Here is a 12718-nt window from a genome sequence, read left to right on the forward strand (position 1 = left end):
ACTGACTCAAGGGACATGAGTTTGAGCAAAAATTTCAGGAGACAGTGGAGGGCAGAGGAGCCTGGCATGCTGCAGTTCATGGGGTGGCAAAGAGTCAGACACGACTTAGTGACTGAACAACAACAATTTAAATTTAGTAACAGAAACAGTGCAAATTCTTTCTCAGTTAAGCAAATTTTGTTGTTAAGACTGCATTTACTGTAACTATCAAAATTTAGCATCTGAATGGCTTCCCTGGTGGCTCAGACAGTAAAGTGTCTGTCTACAATGTGGGAGACCTGGGTTTGATCCCTGGGTCTGGAAGTTCCCTGGAGAAGGAAATGGCAACCCACTCTAGTACTCTTGCCTAGAAAATCCCATGGATGGAGGAGCCTGGTGTCCATGGGGACACAACTGAGCGACTTCACTTTCTTTCACTTTCTTTAAGGTGTATTGTAAAAGTATAAAATAGGCACAGGATTTAGAATACTGAGCACAAAAGAATGCAAACTATTCCATTAATTGTCAATACTTTTGTGTTGATTACATGTTGAGAAATATTTTAGATATATTGGATTAAATTTTCTATGCTATTTATAAAACTTTTTTCTTTTTAATTTTTTTCAATGTGGCTACTAGAAAGTTTTAAATTACAAATGTGACTTGCATCTTACTGTTCCTGGGGAGCAGTGCCTTGGACCTCTGCTGTACCTCTGCTGTGAGGAGCAAAGTCAGTGGTACTAAGGATTTTACCTGGACTCTTCTTATGGGTGAAGTCACTTTTGCCTAGTGTATGCAGGGAGTGATATTTGTTTTCACAATTTCACCTCAGTTAACTCAAAACATCAAATTATTCAAACTTTTGCAAAGTAATTTTGTAATGGCTCTTCCTCTAAATATGTAACTGAATATGCAGTAACATAAATGTTTTAAATAGAACATTGATGAATTGAATTATCAGGTAAGAATATACAAGGAGCAGATCCAAGAGTAGATATTATATCCTTTAATATTTCTGTATGGTTGTTTCTAAAACTACTCTTTCCTCTGGAGAAAACTCTTTCATTTACCAAATTAATCCCTCAAGGACTGACTTACATTGTGGAAGTATAGATATGTTGCATCATCCATGACTCCAAACACAGTATCCATTTTGCAAAGAGTATATTACCCTGGGAATCCCAATGACAGGATTATCTTGGTTAAACCCACATCCATTGTAAACAGTTTAAGCATCCTCAAATAGTATCCACTGTGTGAATATTCAGGATTTATCTGGATAGTGGCAGTTCTTTTGATCAAAGCATAATTCACTTTTAGAGTCACTCAAATTAGTTCCTATGCTGGCCAGTCCATTTATACATTAATTTGTTCATTCATTCATTCAGCATGTATTTGTGGAAGTGCTATGTGGCAGTCACTGTTTCAGGCATAGAGAATTTAATACTTAAAAAATCCAAAGTTCTTGCACTTCTCAAGCTTTCATTCTATGGAGCTCTAGAGAGAGACATAAAAACAGTGAATAATAACAGTTAATAGGAATAATAAACAGGAGTAGGAAGTCAATGATAAGTGATTTGAGGAGGAAAAAAAAAGGACAAGGGGAGAAAGGGATGTGCTATTTCATGAAGGATGTTAGGGTAAGCTGCTCAGAGGAGGCAGCATTTTAGCAGAAAACTGAATGAAATTAGGGAGCTCTGGCCACTCAGTATCTGCAGATGAGCTGAGAAAATTTGCAGGAGTCAAAGTGTAAGGTGGGGAGAGTGGTTTGCATGAGGAACAGCATGGAGGCCAGTGTGTCTGGAGCTGCTCCCCAGAATCAGGTGGGAGGGACGGGGATGAGGCCAGAGAGGGAGCCAAGGCCTGACACGTAGGGCTCCGACCTGGTGAAGATTTGGCTCTTTGTCTGAGTGTGATGAGAAACCTCTGATGGGTTTGGAGCAGGGAAATGGCATTACCCAACCTTTGCCACAGGCTACATATATGTATATTCTTGTTTATAAAAGGCAGACAAGTGAAAAAATATTAAATGTTTCTGTCCAGATATATCACCATTACTTTTATACCTTTGTATTTTACCTTAATTAAAAAAAAAATTCCTCTGGAATTTATTGTCTTCCATGGGGTGAATTCTCTTTTATTCCACCTCAACTGACAGCCAATTTCTATGCTTTCCTTGCTAATTAAAATATAAAATTTTCCCATATTCTTGTGTTTCTAATAGTTTTCTTATATATTTTGATATTTGACTATGTAACATAAAGAATTTGTTTGTATCATAGATTATGATGAACACATAAGCCTTTTTCAGTGTAAAACGAGCCACTTTAACTTACTACATTTTCCCCTGTGTGATTGTTTTTGACATTTTATACTGAAGCAAAGGGAAAAAAAAGTAAGCACAAGTCTAGAGCTATGTAAAGCTAAACACGTAGGGTGGTTCTCTTTAAGCAGTGAAATTACAATGGATTTTTTCCTTTTCTGTGCCTTTTTCTAAAATGCAAACCTATGTATTGCTTCTCTGCGAAGATGTTTCCATATTTCAGCAAAGTGGCCAAGACTGGAGACCACTTGGTGCCCTCATGCTCTCTGTGCTGTGTGTTTGCCACACATTTGGATGCCTCAGGAGCATCACGACTACTTCTGCCCCACTACTTTTCCCATTTCCCAATGCAGATTGAATACCAGGTTAGAAATCTAGGGTCAGGTTGGAATCCTGAGAGGGATTCTGTTCTCTTCTCTCGGAGCAGGCAATGGCCCCCCACTCCAGTACTCTTGCCTGGAAAATCCCATGGATGGAGGAGCCTGGTAGGCTGCAGTCCATGGGGTCGCTAGGAGTCGGACACGACTGAGCAACTTCACTTTGACTTTTCACTTTCATGCACTGGAGAAGGAAATGGCAACCCACTCCAGTGTTCTTGCCTGGAGAATCCCAGGGATGGGGGAGCCTGGTGGGCTGCCATCTATGGGGTCGCACAGAGTTAGCAACAGTAGCATTCTCTTCTCTATCAGTTGAAAGTGAAAGTGAAAGGCGCTCAGTCATGTCCCACTCATGGCAACCCCATGGACTGTACAGTCCATGGAATTCTCTAGGCCAGAAAACTGGAGTGAGTAGCCTTTCCCTTCTCCAGGGGATCTTCCCAACTCAGGGATCAAACCCAGGTCTTCCAAATTGCGGGCAGATTCTTTACCAGCTGAGCCACAAGGGAAGCCCAAGAATACTGGAATGGATAGCCTTTCCCTTTTCCAATGGATCTTCCTGATCCAGAAATTGAACCAGGGTCTCCTGTATTGCAGGCGGATTCTTTACCAACTGAGCTATCAGGGAAGCCCCTCTATCAGTTAAGTCTTTGCAATAAAAGTTCTCAGATATTTATCATATCCATCTCCTACTTCCTAATCCTTTGTGCTTTGCTGCTGCTGCTGCTAAGTCACTTCAGTCGTGTCCGACTCTGTGCGACCCCGTAGACGGCAGCCCACCAAGCTCCCCCGTCCCTGGGATTCTCCAGGCAAGAACACTGGAGTGGGTTGCCATTTCCTTCTCCAATGCATGAAAGTGAAAAGTGAAAGTGAAGTCGCTCAGTCGTGCCCGACTCTTAGCGACCCCATGGACTGCAGCCTACCAGGCTCCTCTGTCCATGGGATTTTCCAGGCAAGAGTACTGGAGTGGGTTACCATCGCCTTCTCCCTTTGTGCCCTGGTTTATTCTTTATCATCTCTCACTTGAAACTAATATCACTATAGGTTCCTAACTGATAGTTTCTCTGGCATTAGTTTTGCTTTCCTGAAACAATCTTCAATGGGGTCATCAGAATGATCTTTCTAAAACTATTAGGTAGTGATTACCTAATAGTCTTCAGTGATGCTTCACAATTGAGATAGTTGTTCCCATGATAGTCTGTAGTGGTGTTCTAAGATGTATAAAGTTACCCAAAGAAAAACGAGTGATTGCATTATCTTTATATTAAAACAAATATATGCTGTGGAATGGGCTACAAAATTTGCCCACATTTTAAAGAAATGTTACAGAAATTCCATGAACGTTGTGGGCATTTCAAGTTATACCTCCCCCTGTGTCCCTTTTCTTCAAATTCACTGCCATTAGAGGTGTTTTATTTTTTTTTAATATATATTTTTTGGCTATGTTGCATGGCATGTGGGATCTTAGTTCTCTACTGGGGATCAAACCCATGCCCCTTGTATTAGAAGTTTGGAGTCTTAACCACTGGACCACCAGGGAAGTCCTCTAGAGGTTTTATAGAAGAAAGGTTTGAGAAACACTGGTTCATATGAAAAAGTTCAAGCTCCTTATCATAGCTTGTCAAAAAGACCAGTATAATGAGATCCTTTTTTACCTTCACTATGAATTTTCCCTGTGTTGTCCTGAAATAATGAACAGCTTCTGGGTTTGTAGAGACTGTATTTTTGAATGCCTCGTTGCCTTTTCACACTGCTTTCCAACAGAGTACCTTTCCCTGTTTCCTTGACTGTCTAATAACTCAAGCTCCTTCAAGAGTCAGTGAGCGATCTCATCCTTCAGAAGCCTTCCCCAGCCTGCTCTCCCCTCCCATCCCTAACCGTCTCACTGCTCTCTGTGCATACTATGGGCATTGCATGTCAGGGGTTGGACTTGTTCTCCGCCCATATTTCCTTAAGGGGGTATCTTTCATTTCACCCTCCTAGAGAGGGCATTTGAAAGGGAACCCTTGGAACTTCGCCCAGCAGCTCATTACATTTCTCAGAATACTGAGGGTTTTCCTGAATAGTGAGATTGTTCAGACCTAGCATCAGTGGGCCAGATTAACAACGTGGCAGAATTGCTTCCTTAAAAAGCCAACTTGGGCCATCTCTGGCTTGTCCTCTTATAGTAACTGTCTGAAAGAAGGAATGGGCTTCCTGTCTACTCTTTGCTCCTGGAGTAGTAGGCACACGTGGCAAGTCATCCGCTCTGTGGATGTGGCCTGACTGTTGTCCACCTCCTGTTTCAGGAGTGAGGCGAGAGCAGGGGTAACTTGGGTGGGCAAATAGGACATCCCAGCGCATTGTGCAGTATCCCATTGTCAGAGCCGCGAATAAAGCTCACAGTCCCTGTTTGGAACTGATATTATCAACGTGTGTGCTTAGTTAGTTAAAACCTAAGGAGAAGAGAGTCTATAATATCAGAAATTTCAGTCACTAATTTAGTTCTATCAATCAGCCTATAAACTTCCTGAAAGCCAGAACTGACCATCTCTATTTTATATTTCCATGGACAAGGAGTACTTGACAAATAAAAGGTGTTTAATTTTTTATTTCTTAATTTTTTTGTGTGATTATAGACATAATAAAAATGATTTTAGGAACAAAAAATTTTGTGAAAATAAGAAATAAAAAGTGATTCAACAAACCAAAGGTTGTATATTAACAAAATATAAACTTGTACACTTTTTTTTTTTTACTATATTAATGTACTTTCTTTGCTAAACGGAAATAATCATTTGCACCTGAAGGAACAAAGGCTAACAGAAATTAAGTAGCTTGCCCAGCGTCACACAAATATTCGGCCATGAGAGCCACCAGAACTCTTAAAAGGTATTCTGTAATTTATTTAGGATACTTCCATCCCTGGGCATTATGGTTGTTTTCAGTTTTCCCACGGTGATAAATAATGCTGCTTATGTTGAATATCCTTAGAGCCAAATCTGTGTACATATTTCTGGTCATTTTCTTCAGAAAAATTCCTAGAAGTGAATTTTTTGCCTTTACTTGCTTTTCCCTCTAAGTTCAAATCTAATACATGCACAAAATGGAAAATTTGGAAAATACGAAAAGCACAAAATAATAAAGCAAAAACTATTGATAATCTCCCCTTCTAGATATTACCATTTTTAACACTTCATTCTTTTTTATGTATACATGTACATATATATTATATGTATATAGCACTATATGAGCTTCTCTGGTAACTCAGCTGGTAAAGAATCCGCCTGCATTGCAGACCTGGGTTTGATCCCTGGATTGGGAAGATCCCCTGCAGGAGGGCATGGCAAGCCACTCTAGTATTCTTGTCTGGAGAACCCCATGGACAGAGGAGCCTGGCGGGCTACAGTTCATGGGGTCACAAGAGTCAGACACGATTGAGCGACTAAGCACAGCACAGCACTATATATGTTGTTACTGTTCAGTAGTTAAGTCGTGTTTGGCTCTTTTGTGATTCCATGAAGCCTGCCAGGCTCCTCTGTCCATGAGTTCTCCAGACAAGAACACTGGGGTGGGTTGCCATTTCTTTCTCCAGGGACTATATACATACACACATACATATAAATGTAGTGTTATATATAACTGTATTGAAGTATATACTTTAAATTTTGTTATAGAAAATTGTATGATATTGCCTAGGATCGAAACTGCGTCTCTTATGTCTCCTGCGTTGGCAGGTGGGTTCTTTACCACTGGCACCTCCTAGGAAGCCCATATATTATAGAAAATTATATGATATTGCTACATGTATAAATATCTACATGTTTTCTTTGTAGGTAATCAATTAACTAATTGTAGAAACCATATTTCGGAGTTTAAGGAAAGTATACTACGCTTAAAAAACAAAACAGAAAGAAATCGCCAAGAGTTGCTTAATGCCTTCAAGGAAATGAAACTTGACATTTCAGAGAAAGAACGTGATGCACAAAACGCAGGTTTGCATTGTTTTTGTTTTGTGTATGGTGGTTTGTTGTGTAATGTTTTGTGTTTGGAAATTTAGATTTTATGCTTTCTGATTTTAGGGCATTTGTTTCCAGTAGATATAACTAAATCAGTACTCATTCTTTTACTATGAAATATGCAAAAGTACGGTAAGAGACATCACTGATAAATTTCCTCTCACCTGTACCTCGAAAATGGTCCTCTTCTAGTTTCTGTCTCTGTGAACGGTGCCGCCATCCGTGATCCATCTGACAGAAGCAGCCAGAAACCTGCACATCCTCTCTGAATTCTTCCTCTTCCTCTAGCATACTTCTCCCATGACTGTCAGTGAGCAGTCCTATTGATTCATAATCCTGTATATCTCACAAATCTATCCACATTTTTCTGTCACCATCTCTACTACCCGAATCAGGCTCCTTTCATGCTTCATCTGAATGACTGCTAACATCTTTTTTCCCCTTTTCTCTCTCCATTCTTGTCCCCACCTGTTTATGCTCACGTTAGCCAAAGTGAAGGCTACACTGTCCTGCAAATCAACTTTCCTTGGCTCTCCATTTCTTCAGGATGAAAAGTTCTGCCTCCTGCTTCCCCTTCTGTAATCCAGTACCTCCCCTGAACTCAGCCCCTGGCAGCCGCTGATCAATTCTTCATAGTTTTCCATTTTCCAGAATGCCATACAAATGGAATCACACAGTGTATAACCTTTATGGACTCTTTGACTTAGCATAGATTCATCCAAGTTGTTATGCGACCGATTGTTTGTTGCCTTTTAGTTACTTAGTAATATTCCACTGTATGGATGTGCAGTGGAGAGTTTGTTTCACCAATTAAGAGACATTTGGATTGTTTTTCAGGTTTCTTTGTTTTTTGGTGATTGCAACTACCTGTTGTCATAAGCATTTGTGTACAGATTTTTTTGTATGAAGATAATTTTCCTTTCTTTAAGATAAATATCTAGGATTGATGGGCATATGATAGGTGGATGTTTAACATTATAAGAAACTGCCAAGATGTTTATCAGAGTGGTTGTGTCATTTTGGATCAATGTATGAGAGTCACAGTCACTCCAGTTAATTATAGCCTTTCTGGTGTCATGGCCTCTCATAGATTTAAGGTGTATTTCTCTGGTGACTAATGATGCTGAACTTTTTTATGTGCTCCTTGGCCCTCCATTTATCTTCTTTGATGAGATTCCTATTCAGATTTTTACACATTTCTAATTGAGTAGTTTTTTCTTGTTGTTGAGTTTTGAATATTAAAAAGCATATTAAAAAGCAGAAACATTACTTTGCCAATAAAGGTCCATATAGTCAAAGCTATGGTTTTTCCAGTAGTTATGTATGGATGTGAGAGTTGGACTATAAAGAAAGCATCAAGAAAGTTGATATTTTGAACTGTGTGGTGTTGGAGAAGACTCTTGAGAGTCCCTTGGACAGCAAGAAGATCAAAACAGTCAATCCTAGAGGAAATCAGTCCTGAATATTCATTGTAAGGACTGATGTTGAAGCTGAAGCTCTGAAACTTTGGCCACCTGATGCAAAGAACTGACTCGTTGGAAAAGACCCTGATGCTGGGAGAGATTGAAGTCAGGAGGAGAAGGGGATGACAGAGGATGAGGTGGTTGGATGGCATCACCCACTTGATGAACATGAGTTTGAGCAAGCTCTGGGAGTTGGTGATGGACAGGGAAGCCTGGCGTGCTGCAGTCCATGGGGTCACAAAGAATAGGACACAACTGAGCGACTGAACTGAACTGTTGAGTTCTGAGAGTTGTAGATATCCTGGATACATATCTCATGAATGTGTGATTTGGAAATATTTTCTCCCAGGCTGTGATTTGTCTTATTTTCTTTGTGGTGTCCTTCAGAAAGCAAACGTTTTTAATTTTGATAAAGTTGAGTTTTCCTTTTTATGTATTATGCCTTTGATGTTGTATCTAAGAACTCTTTATCTAACTCAGGGTCATAAAGATTTTCTTTTTTTTTTAATTTATCATTTTAGATTTTACATTTAGGTCTATGAAAGTTTTGAGTTTATTTCTATAAATGGCATGAAGTATAGGTAAAGTTTCAGTTTTTAGTCAGTTCAGTTCATTCGCTCAGTCGTTTCCGACTCTTTGCGACTCCACGGAATGCAACACAGCAGGCCTCCCTGTCCATCACCAACTCCTGGAGTTTATTCAAATTCATGTCCCTTGAGTTGGTGATGCCATCCAACCATCTCATCCTCTGTTGTCCCCTTCTCCTCCTGCCTTCAATCTTTCCCAGCATCAGGGTCTTTTCAAATGAGTCAGCTCTTCGCATCAGGTGGCCAAAGTATTGGAGTTTCAGCTTCAACGTCAGTCCTTCCAATAAATATTCAGGACTGATTTCTTTTCGGATAGACTGGTTGGATCTCCTTGCAGCCCAAGGGACTCTTAAGAGTCTTCTCCAACACCACATTCAAACACCACAGTTTTTATTATTAGAGTATAATTGCTTTACAAAGTTGTGTTCGTTTCAGTTGTATAATGAAATGTATCAGCTATATGTATACATGTATCCCCTTCCCCTTGGACCTCTCTCCCTCCCCTCCTCCCACCCACTGAGGTCATCACGGAGCACCGAGCTGAGCTTCCTGTGCTATACCGCAGCCTCCCCCTAGGTATCTATTTTACACATGAGTGGAAGACCAAATAGACATCTCTCCAAAGGAGATGTACATGTCCAAGAAGCACATGAAAAGATGCTCAACATCACTAATTATGAGAGAAATGCAAGGTTCAGTCTTTTTCATGTGAATGTCTAAGTGTTTTAGAATCATATATCAAAAAGGTTTTTCTTTCTGCAATTACCTGTACATCTTCTTCAAAAATCAGTTGGCCATATTTGTGTGGATCTATGTCTGTATCTCTGTTGTTCCATAGGTCTGTGTATCTGTTTGTTCTGTAGTACTCCACCGCCTTGATTACTGTAGTATGTATTATGAATTAAATTGGGTACTGTACGTCCTTCAACTTTGTTCTTCTTTTTCAGAATGATGGGGCAAATTTGAATGAGTGGAGTCATTAAATGTTGAGAGGCTTGAAAATAAAGTTATAAAAATCCAGGCTTTGATGATGTGATGTTAAAGTGGTAGAGCAGGCCAGTTAGAGCATGTTTCAGTTCTACTTCCTTCGTTTGGAACCGTCTGTTCTGTTAGCCTCTGGTTGTGTCACTTATAGTGTTAGATTTTCATTAAATACCTTGAAAATAAATGGGCTTCCCTGGTGGCTCAGATGGTAAAGAATCCTCCTGTAATGCAGGAGACTGGGTTTGATCTCTGGGTTGGGAAGATCCCCTGGAGAAGGGGATGGCAACCCACTCCAGTATTCTTGCCTGGAGAATTCCATGGATAGAGGAGCCTGGTGAGCTACAGTCCATGGGGTCACAAAGAGTCAGACATGACTGAGTGACTAACACTTTCACTTTAAAATAAACATGAATCAATAATCTTTGAGCTGTATTTTATAGCCTTACGATGTTGTTAATTCACAGTTAATAGTGTGTATCCTATATATTGAATACTTAATTAATCGTGAATTAACTTATTAACTACTATGTTAAAAAATTGTACTGGAAAGAGAAGAATCCCTATAGTTGTGAACTCAAAAACCCTATCTTTTCTCTTTTTCAGTTGAGAAGAAAGTGAATGCCTCGGATACAAATGAAACAGTATCTGATGCATTTGAAGTCTTAAAGTTCTTTTTCCCTCATCTAAGGAAAGTAGATAGAATTTACCCTGATGTAATCATGGGCAGAGAGAAAACAGGCGGTAAGAAAACTTAGCATTGGAAGATCAAATACAGACATTTTGATGTTTGGAAACATCCTTTTAAATTTTAAAATGTAATCAACTCATATGATATTCAGACAGACCCCAAGCCTATCTGGCATTCATTTGTATTACTGGAAATCAGTGTATTGTCTTTCAGAAAAAAATTGTTCAATAAATATTTTGAGACTTGACTTTAAATCCAAGTTTAATGAACATGCTTTGAAAATAAGTCAATATAAGCCAGACATCATTAAGCATCTGTTACATGCTTGGCAACTCTTTTCTCCTTTGGTTTTGATAAATCTATTTCTTATCTGGTTGTCTTCCTATTTCCTCATCTTTCTGGGGAGCAAAGTCAATAAAAGCCTTACAGAAGAGATAATGCTTGAGTTAAGCCTTGAAGAATAAGTTCAATTTCACCACGTATAGGAGAAGAGAAAAAGTATTTGCATTGGAAGCAAGGATATTAGGTTAAATCTCAGAACACCTGCCATTGCCACCAACCTCGTTCATTCCAATGAGCGAGTCATTCCAGGTCAGAGGTCAGCAAACCAGCGCCCGCAGGCCCGATTTGGCTGTCTTTAAGAAGCTTTATTGGACCATAGTCATGCTCGTTGTTCACTTATTGTCTACGACTGCTTTTGTGCTTCAGCAGCAGAGATAAGTAGCGTCAGCAGAGATGATATGGCCCAAGAGCTGAAAATTGTACTGTCTGGCCCTTCAATAGAAAAAGTGAGCTGACCTCTGCTCTTGGCAGTTCCTTGGGAATAAACAGCATTGGTCTGTGTCACATGCCTCTAAGAAACCTGTTGTGTTGGGATGGAGGAGCCAGGTGACATTGTTTTCCATCTCCCGAATTCTGTGTCCCATATACCAAGTTAGATGTTTTCTTTCATTATCTCATTTCATTCTCACTATCCAATGCAGGAGGGCCTGTGATTATCTTTATTTCTTACCTGAGGCCTAGAGAGATGATGGAACTGTCTGAGATCACACTTGTAAAGGTCTTCACTTGCATCATATTCCTTCCTAGAAGTATTTTAATCGTGGCCTATAAATATGTACATACACATGCGTGAATGTATGAGAGAGTACACACCAGACAAAACTACATCTTACAGAAAGAGGAGGAGTTGAAAGACACAGCGAAGGTAAAATCAGTACCCAGTAACTCTAAGATACTGGATACCAAGGAGAAGCCCAGCCTTGATAAGCATCAGAAAAGATAAACTAAAGCCCATGATATAGAGTGAAAGGAAGGAGAGAGAGAGAGGTTGGTAACTGGGAAGAGCAATGGAATTCCTTGCGTGGGAGCTCGGGGTGTTGAAATAAACCGGTTATCAGTGCTGCATTAAATCCTGAATAATTGTCTAATCCCCCAACTGTTTCCTTCTTTACAACCATTGCTGAATATATTCATCCTTCTTTTGAGACTCCTTTTGTGGATTTCCTCCTTCCTTGGAAGGAGAGGCTTGCATATAAACCTTCATCCTCAGAAGTAATTTAAAGGGAGATTTTAGCTACCTTAAAGATGACATAAAACATTTGCAAGAGTACTGAAGTCTGTAGCATGGCCTCCTGGGGAACCTGTCATCAGGCTTGTATCCTCTCTATTCTGATATATCTCAGATAATTTCTACTCTCTATAGCCCCTCTGTAACTATTTTTCATTCAGCCTTCTTTTCTTGCCTGGTCTATTGAAATAGACTTGTCATTTTTCTCTTGGCTTTAGTATTGTCAAAGTCAATTCATTCCTAATACTTTCCTCAGAGGGACATACTTAAGTGCATAACTCATCATGCACAACTGTTCCTTAAAATCCTTCAGTAGATGCTCAGTGCGTATAGAATGACATTAACTCCCTGATATGGTATATGCACCAAGACCAAGTGAAGTCGCTCAGTCGTGTCCAACTCTTTGCGACCCCATGGACTGTAGCCTACCATGCTCCTCCATCCATGGGATTTTCCAGGCAAGAGTACTGGAGTGGGTTGCCATTTCCTTCTTCAGAGGATCTTCCTGACCCAGGGATCGAACCCAGGTCTCCTGCATTGTAGGCAGACGCTTTACCGTCTGAGCCACAAGGGAAGTCCTGGGTATGTGCACAGTAGTCTGTATCTTTCAAAGTCTTTTAAAGGCTATATCTTTCAAATCTCATTTTCTGCCACTTCCTTTTTTTGCAGCAACCCTAGACATTTCCTACAAGTTGATAATTATCAGTTGATAATTGCCTATAAGGAACATATCACCTCCTGTCAACACA

General features: G+C 39.9%; 1 protein-coding gene across 6 annotated transcripts in view; it reads left to right on the plus strand.

Annotated features, from left to right (window-relative positions):
• Nucleotides 1-12718, plus strand: part of MGAT4D (MGAT4 family member D) — a 63423-nt gene that overhangs the window by 15106 nt on the left and 35599 nt on the right. For 5 of the 6 annotated variants that reach the window (XM_059876254.1, XM_059876251.1, XM_059876250.1 and 2 more), the window contains exons 2-3: nucleotides 6495-6653; nucleotides 10315-10452. In XM_059876254.1, the coding sequence (XP_059732237.1) occupies nucleotides 6608-6653; nucleotides 10315-10452 (184 nt within the window). In that variant the 5' untranslated portion in view covers nucleotides 6495-6607. The remainder of the gene's footprint in view (nucleotides 1-6494; nucleotides 6654-10314; nucleotides 10453-12718) is intronic. The other variant, XM_059876253.1, reaches the window with a different exon arrangement.

Source organism: Bos taurus, chromosome 17 (genome assembly GCF_002263795.3).
Source record: "Bos taurus isolate L1 Dominette 01449 registration number 42190680 breed Hereford chromosome 17, ARS-UCD2.0, whole genome shotgun sequence".
NCBI lineage: Eukaryota > Metazoa > Chordata > Mammalia > Artiodactyla > Bovidae > Bos > Bos taurus.